The sequence below is a fragment of the Ricinus communis genome, chromosome 1 (assembly GCF_019578655.1).
Source record: "Ricinus communis isolate WT05 ecotype wild-type chromosome 1, ASM1957865v1, whole genome shotgun sequence".
NCBI lineage: Eukaryota > Viridiplantae > Streptophyta > Magnoliopsida > Malpighiales > Euphorbiaceae > Ricinus > Ricinus communis.
The window spans coordinates 9,175,085-9,193,804 of record NC_063256.1 but is presented as its reverse complement, the minus strand read 5'-3'; the positions used below and the strand labels follow the sequence as shown (position 1 = coordinate 9,193,804).

The following is an 18,720-nucleotide window of genomic DNA, read 5'->3' as shown; positions in this document are numbered from 1 at the left end:
TTTGATAGTAAAATCTCTTCTGTTTTTTTAGTAGTGAATTTGAGAAAATAGAAGGTAAATCAAAGATGCATAAAAAAAGATTTCATGACTATTAAGGTTTGAACATGCGGAGATGAATCAAAGCTTCACAACAATAAAAATGAATTTATTTGATTGAAAATTCATTTAGGATTTTATGTTAGTTTTACTTTTTTTAGTTTGTTAATTTTGTTCACAAAATATTATGAGTGTTTTATTTTATCTTCTTTTATAAGAGTTTATTTTTCTTCCATCATGATGAATTTGAGTTTGATATTAAAAAATCAAGACTCATTTGAAGATCGTTAAACGACATTAAAATCTATTTACAGTTTAGTATAATCATTGGGTAAAATATAAATTCATTTATAGTTTAGTAGAACCATCGAGGAAAATATAAATTGATTTATAGTTTAGTATAACCATAACTTTTTGCCGATGGATGAAGCTCGGAAAAATTCTTATATTTATAGCAAGATTTTGTATTTATTAATCATTATTAATATAAAAAAATTATTTTAAATTTATTTTATCAACTTTTTATTTTATATATATATATATATATATATATATATATATATATATTTTTTTTTTTTTTGAATAAATTTTTGAATAAATTTTCAACGGAAGCAAAAGCCAAAGTATTATTTGTGGCGTTTAAAAATTTCTGCCCCAGAAAAGCAAATAAATTAAGAGCGATGATAATGGACTATTCAAAATCAGAAATAGTGAAAAATGATTGACAAAACTCAAACAAAAAATGTACCCAGAATTATGAATTAGACCAGCTACGTGCTAGTAATCATCCAGAATGGAAATGCAATGTGCCATTTGTCAGAGCCCTTGCCGTAAGTGCCCCTGTGGCCTATAGTTTGTTCTCATTCATTAACCCAAAAAATAGTGTACGTATATGATACATTTAAATAATAATCTGAAGAAAAGGAAAGAAAGTATGCAATTTACATTTATATGGTTCATTGTTTTAGTAAAAGAAGCACCAGTTTTCTAAAGTCTAAACTATGAAATGAGACAAATATAAGTGGCTTAGGCAGTTTTAGCACTCATATGAAGTGCAACTAAGGACGCATAGACACCATCTTTGATGTTGATCAGTGTCTCATGCCTTCCTTTCTCCACTATGACTCCATTCTTAACCACTGCAATAAGATCAGCATTCTTGATTGTGGACAATCGATGAGCTACAACAATTGTAGTCCTGTTCACCATTACTCGATCTAATGCATCTTGAACCACTCTTTCAGATTCTGCATCTAATGCACTGGTTGCCTCATCTAATAGCAGTATTTTTGGACTTTTCACTATAGCACGGGCTATGGCTACCCTTTGCTTCTGTCCCCCAGACAACTGAATTCCTCGCTCCCCTACCATTGTTTCATATCCCTGCATTTTCCATTGTGAACAAAATGAAAATTTGGTGGAATTGAAGAAAGTACAATAACCAAAATAAATGGCTTGATTCTGTTTTCTGCGTGGTTTCCTTACCTGTTGTAAACTGCTGATGAATTTGTGGGCATTGGCCAACTCTGCTGCGGATATGATTTCTGCCTCAGTCGCATTTCCATCCTTTCCATATGCAATGTTGGCACGGATTGTGTCGTTGAACAAAGCAGGCTCTTGGCTGACAAGTCCCATCTGCTGCCTTAACCATTTCAATTGGAGCTTCTGAATTTCAACTCCATCAAGTGTGATGTGACCAGAATCTGGATCGTAGAATCTTTGCAACAATGCAATCACTGTCGATTTACCACTCCCACTTTCTCCAACAAGGGCAACAGTCTGAAAGAAATTGAAATTCATCAAATTTATTACTGATTTGTGATTCCTATCTGTCATAGTATACTAATTGCCTGAGACAACTGGGAAGCGGAGTACTCAAAACTTTACCTTGCCAGAACGAATAGTCAAGCTGAGGTCTCGGAAAATTTGAATGTCTGGCCTGGATGGGTACTTAAAGCTTATATGACGAAGCTCAATTTCCCCTTTAACATTTTCTAACGTCGTTCCAGACTCATCATTAGAGTCAATCAATGACTTCCTGTCTATTATTCCAAATACAGAAGCAGCAGCAGCCTTTGCTTTGGTGGAATCGGTACCCATTGAACTAGATTGAGAAACTCCTACTGCTGCCATAGTCAAAGCAAAGAAAACCTGCAAGATGAATAGATGCTTCAATGTTGCTGAAACACTTCTTTTACTAGTGGGATATAAAGAAAATGTAAAGATATGATTGACTTCCTCACTTGAAAAACATCTGCAAACGTTATGTGGCCGCTCTCAACTAGTCGAGCTCCAGCATAGAAACTAGTTGCATAGAAACAGAACAAAAAGAATGAAGACATTCCAAATCCTATACCACTGATCAATCCTAGTCTCACTCCTGTCTTCTTAGGACCCTCACATTTCTTTTCATATAGTTGCATCACCTTCTCTTCAGCACAGAACGAAGCAACAGTCCTTATACTCCCAACTGCATCATTTGCAACTTGGCTTGCTTCCTCGTACATCATCTGCAAACATTGAGATTAACGTCAAAATGACTAATTTCGAAAAGGCATATTTGCAGTCACAGTTTGACAGGGTCATATTGGATTGAAAGCCACCAGGTTATACCTTTGCATCTGCACTAAATCCTTTCATGAACTTTACTTGTACGAATCCGTTGACACCTATCAGAGGGATTAGAGCAAGGATAATTAATGCTAGTTGCCAGCTTGCAGTGAAAGCAATGACCACACCTGCTACTGCTGTTGCAATGTTCTGAACCAATTGAGCTAGTGCATCCCCGACTAAGGCTCGCACTGCTGCTGCATCTGCTGAGAGCCTAGCACCAATTGCACCACTTGAGTGCTCAGGATCATCAAACCAACCTATCTCCATATGAACCACCTTCTCAAAACAAATAGATCTGATCCGTTGGATTAACTTAGATCCAGCTACAGAAAAGAAGAATGTTCTTAAAGGATGTACCACAAATGATGCCAGACCAAGAGTCATAAACATTAGTGCCCAGAACTTTGAGTCCTTTCTCAGTTCATGAGGTGGTTCGAAAAATGTTTTGATTGCTTTTGAAATTAGTACACCATAAATCGGAAGTATTGTGCCATTGACACTTGCAGCAACAGTACCAACTATAAGAACTGGAATCTCGGGCTTATTGAGATAAGCAAGGCGGCGCAGCGGGACGTCTGCAATTTTTTCTTTGGATGGAAAAGTTTCTAGATCTTCTAAGTCATTATCAGGGCCATTTAGTCCTGTAGGTACACCAAATGTGAGTGAAAACGAGTCATGGCGACTGCTGCTATTTCTTGATGATCCCCTACTTATGGAACGTCGAAGTGATCTTCTTTGACTTGACTGTCTAAATGATTCCATAGAAATTTCTGATCTGCTGTACTCATTTGCTGCTTGTTCCGACTCTTTATTTACTTCCTGTAAGCGTATAAGCTGAGAATATGCTCCATCAGGGTCCTCAAGTAATTCTGAATGTGTACCTGACAAAGTGACAAATATGTCAGCATGATTCTCCCTGACTTGATTACATCATGATATCTTATATTCCATAAGTTCTATGTATGTACACGGGCATTTTTTAGTTACTTTTGGTCAGAGGTAACGTGTAGCTAGGTTTCCAGGATCAAGCTGTATCTAGAACTGGAAAATTTCAGAATAAGCTATGAACAAGCAATGTATGAAGCAGTACTAATCATAACCTGGAAAGGTTGCTGATGTCCAAAGTAGTCACCAAAAATTAACATTATAGAGATATGCCATGATAACATTATTAAGTACTAGCATAAAAGAATCCTTTTCATTCTGGATGATGCACAACATGCCAACTGGGAAATGCTCATGTTATTGCCATAATTGCAAGAGATACCTTTTTCAACCATCTTTCCTCGATGAATGACGGCAATTATATTAGCATTCCTCACAGTGGTCAAACGATGGGCTACGATAACTGTAGTTCGATCGACCATAATCCTGTCCAATGCTTCTTGCACTACATGCTCAGATTCTGCATCAAGTGCACTTGTAGCTTCATCCAAAAGTAAAATCCGAGGGTTCTTCAAGATTGCTCTTGCAATTGCGATTCTCTGCTTCTGCCCCCCTGAAAGCTGAGTTCCATGCTCACCAACCATAGTGTCAAGGCCCTGGTTACAACACACAAAATCAGCAATTCATATTGTCCAAGTCAATATGCATATTTTACTGAAAAAATAGGCAGGCAGTTAGAACCTGAGGTAATTTATCAATAAATTTTGCAGCATTTGCAAGTTCAGCTGCAGCTCTTATCTCTTCGGGGGTTGCATCATCCTTCCCATATGCAATATTGTCTTTGATGCTAGATGTAAACAAGGCAGGTTCCTGGCTGACAAGACCAATTTTTCCTCTAATCCATTTGAGTTGAAATTCTTTGAGGTTAATGCCATCAATAAGAACTTCTCCGGATTTTGGATCATAAAACCTCTCTAACAGACTGATTATTGTGGACTTTCCACTTCCACTATGCCCAACCAAAGCTGCAGTTGTGCCACTTGGTATGGAAAGAGAGAATCCATTAAATATCTCCTCATCTGGTCTGGCTGGATAACTGAAATATACATCCCTCAACTCTATATCTCCATGGATATCATCCAATACTCTACCATTTGTGTCGGAAGCATCTATATCTGGCTTCCTGTTGATAGTCTCGAACATTTTATATGCTGCCGCTTGACCAGCAGCAAATGCACTCATGCAAGGAGATGCTTGTCCCAAGGACCTGCAAAAAAATTTTAAATGCAAGGAAAATGCAGAGGATTATTTAAAACAAGCACTAGTTATAGTATAAAATCACATTCACATCAGAACACAGAAGAAGGAACTCACATTGAACCGGTCAACACAGCAATAATAACATTAATTACTTGTCCTCCAGTATATCCTTTTTCCAGTATCATCTTTGCACCAAACCATACAGCCATGGCATAGCTACCAAACACAACTAGCATAACTAAGCCAATACCTACTCCAGAAGCAATTCCTTCGTGCACACCTGATTCATAAGCAGTCTGAAGAAACTTATTGTAAGCATGAATGGCTCGCTTCTCTCCAGTAAATGATACAACCTGGAATATCAAATGACAGTCGTGATTTTACCACAAGTTGCAAACTTAACATAATTCCTTTAACGAAAACTTTTCTAAGCATCATATTATTATGACAGTAACATACAGTTCTAATTGAGCCAATTGTCTGCTCTACTACAGTAGCTGCTTCTGCATAAGCGTTTTGTCCACGGGTTGCCATCCTTGATATCAAAATAGACACAGTTGCACCAGCTGCTACTAGCAAAGGAATAGCAGACAACATGACAAGGGCAAGCAACCATCCTTTGACGAATGCTATTGTAAAACCCCCCAGAAATGTAGCCAGCAGCTGCAGAACTTTTCCAACCTGCAAAAACATAAGCATGCGATGAGGTTGACAAGGTTAATGTTCATTGCAATTGCTCCCATCTATAAAAACGTTCAACCAGCTGCAGCAGTATATTACCTTTTCGCCCATTGCATCTTGTATAAGAACAGTATCCCCAGACATTCTACCAATAACCTCTCCAGTATTTGTTTCCATATCAAAGAAAGCAATATCCTGTCTTAGTATAGTTTTCAGATAATAACCTCTTATTCGCGCCGCTTGTCTTTCCCCTGTTACCATCCAACAGGTGACCTCTGACAAACAACAAACACAGAATTTCTTTTAATTCACAGTAACTTTAGAAAGTTTTAATTGGAATTATATAAAATGAACTTACGAAGAAAGGCGGCTGTTGCAGCTCCAACAGCTAAGTAGACAAATTTTAGAGACACCTGAAAATATGCAAGTATTCAAAACATCTTAACATCAACAATTCCAGCAAACTCAAGAAAATAATTTTTTAGAATCTGAATTCCAATAAAAGGAAAAAAAAAAAAAAAAAAAGTACCTCTGATACTGTTTCAACCATCTCTTTATCACTCTGGTTGCTTCCAAAGGAATCAATCATTTGCCCCATAAGCAATGACATGAGAGGCATGGAAATTCCATTCCCAACAGCACCAATACTTCCGGCAATCATCAACAGGATATCAGTGGAATCCGCGAAGGAAAAGAGCTTAAGAAACGGAACAGTTTTAACTTTCTCTTTCTCGTCTTGTTTGCCCTCATTCAAGCCGGAGTCTGTGGCCTCCTCGTCCGTCTTTTGCTCTTGGGTTATTGACGTGTTAGCCTCATACATACTGGGATCACCATTCTCCTCCGCCACTGGCATATTGCAGATCCCAAGTATTCCAACACAAGATCTGAACTAGTGTCAGCTGCACACAATATTTATCTCGGAGCTAACAGATATCTATCCAAACAAATAAAACAATGTCAAACTAACTTCCAGCACAAGTAACAAAAGCAGTGCAAATTTTTTATCTCAAAAAATTGAACGGATTATGGCCGGTTATGAAAAACAAAAGAAGATTCAGCAAACTCCAAAATCTCTGTCCAGCTCAAGAAAATTAAAAATAATAAATTAATAAAAAAAGAAAGCCTATTTAATTAAAATCAGTTTAGTAACAGCATTGCCTAGGTCAAAGAGTTAGGCGGGCTTTGCCTTTCGGAAAATCTTTTCAGAGGTTTGCATAATCAGTATAAAACACTGGTAAGTACAAGAATCTCTCCCAACTCTCATAATTTCCTTTTTCAATTGCTGGATTATTGGATTTTTCTAAAATTGATAAAAGATTTCTTTATAAAAAAGAAAAGCCAACTGTTCATCAATTTAAAATCTCAATATCCTCCTGAATACAAAGTATCTATCGTTATTTATGAGGGTGACAGGTCCTTTTTTTGCGCAATTAAAAGACTTGCATTAATAATTATTAATTTTTTTCTTAAAACAAAAAAATCAATCAAATAGTCACCTAATTACCGTTCCCCCTTCTGATCTCTGAAAATCAAGGATCTTGTTTATCTTTTAATTTTTTATTATTATATATAATGACATTCCTAATTAGATAAAAAAAATAAAAATAAAAACGTAAGTGGGTAGGAGACGGACTGTTACCCGCTATAAGTTAATTCTAATCCACCTAATTGTGAAATCATAATGAAATAATGATAACGATTTCTTTGCTGGCGACAATATGTGAAATTACAAAAAAGAACACTAGCATAGACAACTTAATTAAATTAGCTTTCAGTTTTGACTACTTATGTTTGTTCATATTGTGTGTTTCTTTCTTGTGATTTTTGTTTTTCCCTAGTTAACAAACAAAGTATTTGAATTCACATCTTGACTTAAGAATATTTCTCTATTATATTTATTATAAGTGGAAAAGAAATTAAATTTAAATTTTATTTGAATTAATCTGATTATGCATGCGTTTGCCTGGTTTCAAAATTGCAAAAACAACCGAATCACTTCAAGAGGTGCACGTTTCTTGAAACTTTCCTGTTCTTAGATACACTCTATACAGAATAGACGCAATATATAAGAGGATTTTTGTCTTCGTTAATCTTAACAATTTTACGTGGATCTCGAAACCAATCACATCAGCGTATAACAGAATTCTCCTGCCAAGAACCCAAACAAAAACCAAAAAAGCAAGAAAATGCAGAAAGAGAAAGAAAAGGAAAAAAGTGCTATAGAGTTAATTTCCTGAGAAGAAAGTTCACTTACCAAGTTTAAAGAATCCTTGTGATGTTCTTGATGCACTTGAGATTGGAGGCCTAGTTCTCTTGCCTTAACACTCTGAATTAGCTCCCAGTCAGGAACACTATTTGTGAGATATATATATATAGTATAAATAGAAATCTTGAGCCTACATCTATATGCTAAGTCAAAACTCGCCCGTTTCTCATTGTCAAAGGATATCACGTTGTTCAATATCTTTTTTATTTCCCACAAAGAATATTGTTTTCCATGTATATATCTTTTTTTTTTCTTTTTTCTTTTTGTTTTTGTTGTGTAAGCAACCTTAAGGCATACGTAATGATTTATAATTTTATAAAAGAGAAAAATTGACTAATTCCCAGAAGTGTGAAGTCTAATGACAACAGTAAGTAATAATAAATAATGACAGAAAATATGTCACCGTTTTCAGGTTTATTACTAAATAAATTCATTCTCAAAGTCTACTACTACAACAGTGTGTGTTAAGCGATGATTTAAAAAAAAAATTATTTAAATTTAATATATATATATCTATTTACATATCAAATAATAAATAATTAATATAAATTTATTAATTTAAAATAAAAGATATACATCGATTATTTAATATTAAAATATAAAATATTTTATATATATATTCTCCAATATTATATACACTAAAATTATATATTGATTATTTATTTATTTATTTTTGGGTGCATAGACACTACTGATTTGGGAGTAGCAAAGTTGAAATAAAAGTCGAAAATAAATTGGGGGTATTAGTTAAGGAAACATCGGCATGTGAAAACCACCAAAATTAGGTATAATTTCATTTAATGGTAAACACTGTAAAGTGGCCACTAATTCTGTCTCTTGCAACAAAAATGGGAAAGTAAACTTCTAGTGACCATTGTCACGAAAAGATGCTGAATTTTTCTCAGGGTAATCATGTCAAGATTGCCTGTGCTCTTTTTTGCAATTATTTTTCTTTCTCAGCACACTCAAATTAGTTAGTCATCACAAAAAGAATCCGCAACATAATTTGAGTTTTTCCTTTTTAATATGAATATGATACAGCTAGATATTGCAATAACATCTTTTACAATTATGTATATTGCTATATCCCTTTGAACAAGTCAGCCCATTATTATTATAAAATTTAAATTCGATATTTTTTTGTTATATAATTAATTTTAATATCAACTCAGCAAATAAAAATTCCCTTTAAGAAGTCATTGGAATAGATAAATGAGTGTCCTACGTAAATTTAAGAGAGAAATTATAAGGGTAGTTTGGTTGAAAATAAATTTAAATATTTTTAACAGAAAACAAATAATAATTATAAATTGTTCATTAGTGAATTCAATAATTGAGTTTTCTTAAGAAATTAATAAAATAAATTGAAATTGATGACACGAGGATTCCACGTGAGAGGAATTATGGAAGCTGGGTGAGTTGTTGTGACAGAAAATAGCAGAATCCACTAGGGAAAAGATCGACAACTATCAAGGAATATTAGCAAAAATAAAGCTGGCCGGATGAGTTGCTGCCCATTTGAATCCAATTACTTTATATAAGAAAATAAAAATAAGACACGAAAACTTAACTTGTGTTAAAGAAATCATCACCTTAAGGGTTTTCATAATGTTTTTTATTTTAGTTTTGATATTATTTTATTTTTATTGACATGAGTATATTTAGAATTGGTATTTACTTTTAATTTGAATTTGAATTCGATAATTAAAAATTTGAACAGATTTAAATTTGACGCGTTGCTTCTATGAATTAAAAAGGTATTTAAATAATTTATTTATAATAAAAAAGTTATTTAAATAGTAAAACGAATAAATTTGATTAATAATATTTATATATATTTTTTAATTTTAATAATAAAAATAATTAAGAAAAAACAAGTACAAAAATAAGTAGTTATCCCACTAAAAGGTTATACAATTCAATTTAATTTTTTTATTTCAAGTTTGATTGTGTCATACATAATTTTTTAAAAAATGATGAACAATTAGCTAGTTCTGCAGGTGCCGTATGAAACTGCTTGCAAAAGACAAAGGGGTTGTTGGATTCTTAGTGATCATAATACTTTATTTATTTAAGTGAGAAAATAAGATATTTATTTTTTATATATAATTTAAAAATTTTTATTAGACTTTTTTATTTAGATTTTTTAATTAATATTTTTTAAAATATTCATAGCCTACTATATGCTATATATAAATATTATCTTTATTTTTCATTTTATTGTACTATTTTTTATTTTATTCATTTAAGATTTTATTATATAAGAATGGTATATATCACTAAAAGAATAAATATTTAGGATTTATATACATAGATATAGATAGATAAAAGTTTGTTAAAATCCGGATTTAAAGACCCTTTTAAAATTGAGGTCAAATTCAACCTTATCGAATCCTTTTTGGGAAAAGAAAATAGAGTAAACACTTGTATCGTGAATCATGAGGGTTAGATATTAATTTAGGCATTAGGATTCAGTAGCCTGTGACTATTGAACTGAGACCAACTGGTCAAACATTTTGTTTAGTAACTTCTTCCAACTGCGAGTGTAAGGGAAAGAGAGATGGACGTCCCTGTCTTCGAGAAGTTGAATCTTGGAATATAGAAAAAAAGAATTCACACGTGCCAGGAAGCAAGAGAGAAAAAGTTCAATTTATTTGCAGGCCATTTGAACTTTTATATCCTCTCAACAGAAATGGGAATGGAAAACATGAAACAATATGGAAATATAAAATTATTTTAAAAATTAAGTTATGCTTAAAAATAAAAGTAAGTGAAAAAATATTAGTTAAATATTTTTGTTAGCCATTAAAGCTAATCTGCGTTAAAAATAAAATTTATTCTATTTTAATAAAAAAATCAAATAAATTTTAATATTTAATAATAAATTTAAGAATTATATTATAATTTTAACTTATCAATATTTTTTAACTGATACGAAATGAGTAATAATCAATTTTATAAAAATTCAAAAAATATTAATATAATAAAAAATATAGGGACTAAATCGTATATTAGACAAAACATTATCTTAAATATCATGTGAATGCCATTTACTTTAATAAGTAAATTGACTTCTATGTATATTATAAGGGTGAATATGAGTAGAAATAATTTTATTAACTCAAATTAATTTTGTTGGTATTAGACTGCTTAGTTTATGAATAATACATTTAATATTTATATTCCATTTAGATATTTGAAATTTAATTAAAATCATTGTTGTTAATTAATAAAAAATAAATATCTTGTTATATTTAAATATATTTGTCCTTTTTATATTAGTATGTTATGGTAGTAATGATAGCATGAACAATTATGTCTCTTTATAATCATATATTTGTCACCAAATAAAATTTATAACTATGAATATATTATAATTTATCGGAGGTTTGAATACTAAATTTTTTTTCTTGACTTAATATTTAATTATGTACGGTAAATAATGATAATTAGAGATAAAATATGTTAATATGTTATTATATTATATAAATAAAATTGATGAGACAAACCAATAAATAGTAAAATAAAATATAACATAACATATACTTTTTAAAATATATATATAAATATTACTATATGAAAAAATATTTTTTAATAAAAATATTTAAAATTTTATAGTTTATTATAATATAAAAATACAACTAGCTAAATTGAGATTAAATTATTTTTATTATATAAAAGTTGTTTTTATATAAAATATCGCTGTATCTATATTTTACTGTGTTGGGATACAATTCATTTAGACGGATGAGGCATTTGCTAAGGAATCATCGGCATGTTTAAAAAGAACAGGTAATTGGGCATTTCTTCCATGTGAAAACCAACAGTTTTAGATCCTCAATGAATTTTTATTTAGATCCGAAACAAATCTGACTGAAATCCTTTAATTAAGAGCTTTTTGATTAAGTAGAAACCCATAGGGAGAGATTTTAAGGATCGCAATCTATATATATTTCCTCACACCACAAGATTTAAATAAATAACAATAATTATCTGTAAATGAATAAGCTGATTTCAATGACTTATATTTAAAATTATTAGAAATTTAATTTGTTTAAAATAAACATAAATATAAAACAATAATTGAAAAAAATAATTTTTTAAAAATTAAAGCTTTGAAAAGTATTTACTAGAAATTTATATTGAATAATTTTAATTTTGTGCAGTATAATTGTGTTTGATTGTTAGTGTTTGCCCCTTGGATTCTTTCCTTTGCTTGATCTTCAAGTTCTATTTTACTTAGGGATAATGTTTTTATGTTTTGTGCATATAGAGTCTTATTATCTCATTTACTTGGAGAATTGAAGTACAAAAGTGGTAGTAACTTGGACATAACCACTACATAATTTCTTCTACCTTTTCTTCAATGTGCTAAATTCTTTAATTGGTTGCTTTAATTATTAACTAACTAATTAATAAATTAGTTTAGATAAAATAATTATAGGCCAAATAATTACCCTCGAGCATGTATTGGCCAATATTGGCCAATTACACGCGTAATTTAGCTCTATCATTTCTCTTGTATTTAATACATGCAACTATAAACAAGTTACATATTTTTTTTTTTCTCTCTTCTCCGTCTTTCTTCTTTGCTTTGCGTCGCCACCAACAGTCTCTTTATTGCTCCACATCACTACTTTTTTTTGAGACGTCATCTGCTTAAGCATTTTAACCCGTCCAAGATTATTCTCTCTTGGTTTTTGGTATGATATCAGCTTGGTTGGATTCAAACCGCACCCTCAACTACCTCATACTTGAGTTATCATTGGAAACTATACCCACTTGCAAAAGAAAAACTTCTCCAAATTTATCAGAGAAAAAGACTAAAGGGGTGTGCTATTTACCCAAAATATTTAATTTTTTTGTATTTATTTGCTAGGTAATTGTAAATAATTATATTTAAATTGCTAGAAAGAAAATTTAGGATGTAGCCTGATATGTATGGAAAAATTAGTTTTAGGATCTGACTTTTTTTGGGGTTGGATCCCCAAAAATATTTCCAACTTGGGGCTCCGGATCCCCAGGTACCCAATTTACTTAGGGATCTCGAACTGATTTTTTTTAAAAATATTACCTAGATTTTCAAGAACATTTCCAACTTGGGGCTCTCGATTTATTTTATTATTTTTTTTAAATATTATTTGGAATCCCAAAAATATTTCCAACTTGGGGCTCCCGAATTAAATTATTATCAGTTAACTTGGAACAAAATTAGAGCACCAAGAACTAATTTTATTTGGAGATCTCATATTAAAATATTATCGGTTAATTTAGGAGATCCAATAGACAAAATTAGAGCACTAAGAACTAGTTTTACTTGAGAATCTCATATTAAAATATTATCAGTTCTCTAAGAATATTTTTAACTTGAGAAACTACTTGGGCTCCTGACTTAAAATATTTTAAAGTATTACTCGATTTTTAATAACAATTATAACTTAGGAAACTACTTGGGGTTCCCGACTTAAAATATTTTATATATTATTAGGTCCAAGAATATTTCTAACTTGAGGAACTACTTAGGACTCTACTTTAAATATTTTATTGGTTTTCCATATATTTATCCCTTGAGGAACCATATATTTCTAGGACTAATAAAACATTTAAATCATAACATGTTTAGTTCCCACATACCTATACAATCAAACTCTTATTCTTAAAATTTCTAACAATTCCAATAATTAAAACGTGTGCACTTGTTTAGTTTTTACATTTTTGGATCAATGCCTAATTCACCATTATGATTTTCCTGAAATCACCAACGCTCTATTGGTCATGAAGATAGAGCTCTTTTTCATTTGCAGAGATAGTTTTGCTTCTTTTTTCACTTAACTTTGATCTGACCTACTGGTTCCTCGTATTATTTTCGTATAGATATATTTTCATTGGGTGCTTCTTTTTACATGTGTCTTTTGTCATGTGCTTTGTCTCATCTTATCCTTTCTCATTTTCTATTCACTCATTACATGTTATAAATAAGACACAAGAAAATAAAAATGGCCATAAGAACTATCTTTATTTAATTTTTGAATGGTAATTTTAGAACTTTACAGTAGAATAAAAAAAATAGAAAACCACTAAAAGAAAAATTGGCAATTTATTTCGACCTTACATAGATCCTAAGAGTAGTATAAAATATTATTCCAAAATGTTCTTTTTGGCCGTAGTTCAGCCTTTTGCCTCATTGTTTCTTTTCCATATTTGTTGTACTTTTTGCGTACTTCTTTTTGTAATCTTACTAGCCAATAACAATTTTTCTTTTTACACAAAAAGAAAAATCAAACAAGCTAAGTAATGCACAATAGTTTGCATAAAGGTACAATCTTTATAATAAGACACAACAATTGGCAATAAAATAAAATAAAATAAGTAGAGATAGTTTAATGCCAATTGTAATTTCAATAGATGAAATCTATAAATTTTAGTTACATTCATATCAAACATATAGTTCTCTGCGGAGGTGAGATCTTATTCTGGTTTGTCAAATACCCTTTTTAGATCACCATATTCCATTTGAAGTCTTTCAACTTGTGTTCTTATGAGTGGTTGATGCCACTGTTAACTAGGTTTTCCATAATACTTCACGTGTTTCTTATGCAATCCCATAGGTAACTGAAGAGTTGGATTCCTACAGACATGAACATTATTTTTCTATTTTTGTTCTTCTTTTATCAATAACTGCTTAAGAATCCACATCTTATGAAAAATATTTCTATTGTGAATCTTTAAAGATTTATCTTTTTTAACCAAGTATTTCTTAGGGATCCACAATATGTGTAAATGTTTTCCATTTAAAGATCTCTCATTTGCTTTTCTTTTCGATCAAAGTTGGCAATTGGATGTGGCTTGTCATTGAGGCGGTCATGTCTTGATAGATTTCTAAAGAATTAGTTGGTTTTTCTTTAATTTTTCCCGTTGATGTTACTTGTCTTTATCTTTATAAGCACTTTTAGGAACATCTGGATGGATTCTTAAGGTATTCTCCCAGAGTTTCTTAATAGTAAAAGCTTGATGTAGCAACATAGGTCCACCTTTGAAGTGATCATGTGGTGTCTTTATACGGTTGTTGTTTTCTTCCTCCTTTTGTAGTGGAAGATAACTTTTCTATGCATGTGTTTAAGAAGGTTGAGGCATTTGATGGTCATTTTTCTTTAGATAACTTATGAATGAATGCTCTCAGAGCTCTTCCATATCATTGTGCTTTAAAGATATCGACAAAACATCTTGACTCTTTGGCCTAAGACTTTTTAGAGCCAAACTTGAAGTAACTTCCTCTATAACATTAGTCATTGTTGAATTAAATTATTGCCATAATCTTTCAAATACTTTATTTTGGCTTTTCATAATCTCTTTTATATATTTTGTAATACCAGAAAAATATTAAAATAAAATAAATAATAATAATAATAATAATTTTTTTCCCCTTTTTCTTTCCTTTCCTCCCCCCTTTTCTTCCTCTCCTTCTCTTTTCCCTCACCCTTTTCTCCCCGACGCCGACTGCCCTCTTTCCCCCACTCCCACCTGCGGGTCGAACAGGTTGCCGCCATCGCCAACAGCGCCTCCTCCCCTCCCTCGCCACCGCACCGCCTTCTTTTCCCCTTTCCTCCCGCTGCCGACGCTGCACGGAGGAGAAGGCATCCCTCCCCGCTGAAACGAGCCGCTGCTGTCCACCATTCGCCGTCCGATGCTGGATTTGGGTCCCTCACCACCGAAAACCCCTGAAACAAGCCTCCCTCGCCGTTTTCCACCGCCTGCAGTCTCGGAGGAGCTTCGCCGGAGTCGAAACTTTCTAGCTCCGATCCGGTGCCTTCCAGCTGAAACTCTTGCGTTTTCGGTCTCCCCGCAACTCGAGCTTCGCACAGGCGTTTCTGGATTCGAATTCCGATACTGGTGACACGACCGGCTTCCGGAATTAAATGTTTTCCGGACGCGTAAAATTTTAAAATTTGGGCTCGGTATAATTTTATTTGGACCTCAAAAATTATGTTATAATTTTAAAAAAATATTGTTGCTATTAATTATCAATTATAGATAATTTAAATTTAATTAAATTTAGTTAATTGTGATCTGTGGTGTGTTATAAAGTTGGAAAAAATAATATAGTTTTGGTGGTCTGATTCCTGTTAGTTGGTTTCAGAATATTTGAAGTGTTTCAGAATATTTGAAGTGTTTCTAAAAGGTTCTGGACTTGTTGTACGAGGGGTAAATGTCCATAATTTAGAGAAAGTTCTACCAAATTTTCGACAGAACTCTTGAGTCTGAAATATTTTTTTGGTTGTCTAATTTAGGGTTCTAGGCCTAGGGGAATTTAAGAATGTCTATTAACTGACTGTTTTCGTGAATATATAATCCGTCCATTCCGCCAGCTCCACCTGAAGCGTATTAGCGAACTGCGGAGCGCGACAAAACTATGAGTTAAAGTCATATAATCACTGTACCATTGGCAATGTCCAAACTTAACGCAATGTTCAATGATTAATATTTAATATGGTTATCATTATTGTTATTATAGGTAATTTCATTTAATTGATAATTATCATAAATAGTATTGCTATTATTATTAGTAAATTTATTTCATTATTTTAAATATTTTAATTAATATTATTTTAATACTAGTATTACTTATAATTGCATGTTTGCTAATCTCGAGATTTTTAAATTTTTAATTTTCAATATGTTATTGAATAATTTATGTTGGCCTGTGATGATTTTTATAAATATTGTGATTGTGACATTAAGATGAGGCGACAGTAGAACATGCCATCTTATGGGTTACATCAAGACCGTATTTATGCGCACTGATAATAATCAGAGGTACGAAAGTTATTTTTGGATTTTGCCTTGGTCGAGTATAACTTTCTGGGCTATGAAAGCTTGACTGCCGGAGGAAGGTCCCTAGTCGAGCAATACTCTCTGTGACGCTGGCTCAATTAGGAATCAAGTGTCCAGGCTGGATGTAAGGATCCTGGTTGAGCTTCGCTCTCTAGGCGCCAGACCTATTGGAATAAGAGAGCCGAAAGGCTACTAGCATTTAGGGTTAGGGTTCTGCTGAGCCACTCGTCCCATAAGTCTTTAAATGTACTTTCTTTCTAAATTATAGTATATGACTCATACTTTAATACAAAACGACATATGATATACTGATTTAGTGATATTATATTGAGGAGACAGCAATAGTTACAGGGTTATATGATTTTAACTCACTCTCGAGGCTGACAATCTCAATTTTAATTTTTTTTTTCAGGTGACAATTAGAGTTCTTCGCCGTCCTGCATTTTGACAGCCCGACTTTCTTCTCCATCGGGTCTATTGTAATGAATTCATATTTTTGTATATTGAATAATTTAAGAATTCTAGACTTTTCACAGTAGTATTTTTTTGATATGTTATGTTTAACATAATCTATAACAAAAGGTCAAATGTTATCAATGGCCGGTTAGAGATTTGTGTTAGGCATGCCAGATCGGATTAATATTATATTTTTATATGCACTTTATTGAATATTGATTAGTAAGGCTTACTACGGGACTTGGTAGCCTTAAGCCTACCCATTTCCTAGTGCCGGTCATGAGCCCATAGATCGGGTCGTGACATGTTTGCAGGCCAATTCTACTTGAACCCTAAAATTATCAGCCAATGAAAGAGTGCTAGTATCAGAAATATTCACTGAAGATAAAATTCATTTCGAGGGTCCTGTTAGGGTGTAGAGGGTGTTGGAAAAACACATGCAGTGACGCAACAAAAGTTTTAAACATTTCACATCTCATGGAAATTAAGGTTACAAATTGTAATTGGAGATTTAAGTTGAGAAAAAGAAATAACTTTTCTTTTATGAACGTGAAGTACATAAATAAAAAGACTATAACCTTTGAAGAGCAGAATTCAATTCTTGATTGTTGATAATGTTTCTTTTAAAGAATCAAATAGAGGAGATTCACAATTGCAAATCCTCTAGATTATCTCACACAACCAATCTCAAGCAAAGCTATTCAATCCTTGAAGATAAAGAACTTCTTCTCCTCTTTCAAGTATCCTACTATGATAACCTTATTATAATAGTAAGTATGCCAAATTTTCATTTTTCTTCTTGTGATAATAAGAGTAAGAAACCCTCTTGTATAGTGTTAAGGATTCAAAATTCTTAACACAATTGTACAAATACATGTCATTAAAAAACTCTTTTATAATGACATGTGTCAAACAGTATTGACACATGTCATCATAAAACTCTTTTGTGATGACACTTGTCAAGCTATATTGACACATGTCAAGCTACTTTTTTAACACATGTCATCATAAACCTCTTTTGGTGATAACACGTGTCAAGCTGCTTTCCTAATACATGTCATCATAGACCCTTTTATGATGACACGTGTCAAGCTACTTTCATGACGTGTCATCATAAAACTCTTTTGTGATAACACGTGTCAAGCTATTATACAAATACATGTCATTATACACTCTATTGTGATGACATGTGTTAAGCTCCTTCAATATATAACACTTATATATTATACATTATCATTAGTTAGACATTTATGAACTTTAAATTTGGAAGGTGCTAGTGTTCCTACTCGAGGTACCAGTAAAGTCCATCGTCATGCTTGAGTTGATATCAACGTGTGTGGCTTTCTAGATTTATTATTAATTGGAAATGAAAATTTAATATTAAACTCTTTAATATCAATTAAAACACTTTAATCAACTAAGAGAATAATTAATTAATTATCCCTCAATCATTTCCATAAATTATAAATGACGTCTAGCAACATATTATAATTATCCAATTAATAATAAAGGCATTGATATCTATGAACTCTTTATTTATGATTATTGTGTAATTAAATCCTTCCATTGAACAATATTTCGGTCAAGTGAAGATCATGGAATAGTTAAATCCACTAACTTGATTGTATGACCAAATCCAGGATACATCTCGACTAAATATGATTGATGCGAGAACTCCTTTTCCATTAATC

At 32.1% G+C, this 18,720-nt stretch overlaps 1 protein-coding gene across 4 annotated transcripts; it reads right to left on the bottom strand.

Annotated features, from left to right (window-relative positions):
• Positions 1-832: 832 nt before the first annotated feature.
• On the bottom strand, positions 833-8,004 carry LOC8265877 (ABC transporter B family member 11-like). 4 transcript variants are annotated; one of them, XM_048378205.1, is made up of 13 exons: positions 7,730-8,004; positions 6,005-6,409; positions 5,834-5,888; positions 5,575-5,750; positions 5,254-5,475; positions 4,909-5,147; positions 4,276-4,801; positions 3,917-4,190; positions 2,650-3,530; positions 2,280-2,546; positions 1,924-2,187; positions 1,522-1,815; positions 833-1,419 (listed from the first exon to the last, which is right to left on the bottom strand). In XM_048378205.1, exons 2-13 carry the CDS (start codon positions 6,326-6,328, stop codon positions 1,063-1,065), a joined length of 3,879 nt encoding a protein of 1,292 aa, XP_048234162.1. In that variant the 5' UTR covers positions 6,329-6,409; positions 7,730-8,004; the 3' UTR covers positions 833-1,062. The 4 variants fall into 4 exon arrangements, with proteins under 4 accessions (XP_048234162.1, XP_048234169.1, XP_048234167.1 ...); XM_048378212.1 differs by lacking the exon at positions 7,730-8,004 and adding an exon at positions 6,662-6,808; XM_048378210.1 differs by lacking the exon at positions 7,730-8,004 and adding an exon at positions 6,634-6,783.
• Between the last annotated feature and the right edge of the window lie 10,716 nt (positions 8,005-18,720).

Excerpts from the sequence above, each read along its gene's own strand:
- LOC8265877 (XM_048378205.1), bottom strand. The coding sequence starts at position 6,328 with ATGCCAGTGGCGGAGGAGAATGGTGATCCCAGTATGTATGAGGCTAAC. Across the intron at positions 5,751-5,833 it reads TGCAACAGCCGCCTTTCTTC|AGGTCACCTGTTGGATGGTA; the intron begins GTAAGTTCATTT and ends GTTGTTTGTCAG. Across the intron at positions 4,191-4,275 it reads TTATTGATAAATTACCTCAG|GGCCTTGACACTATGGTTGG; the intron begins GTTCTAACTGCC and ends TGTTGTAACCAG.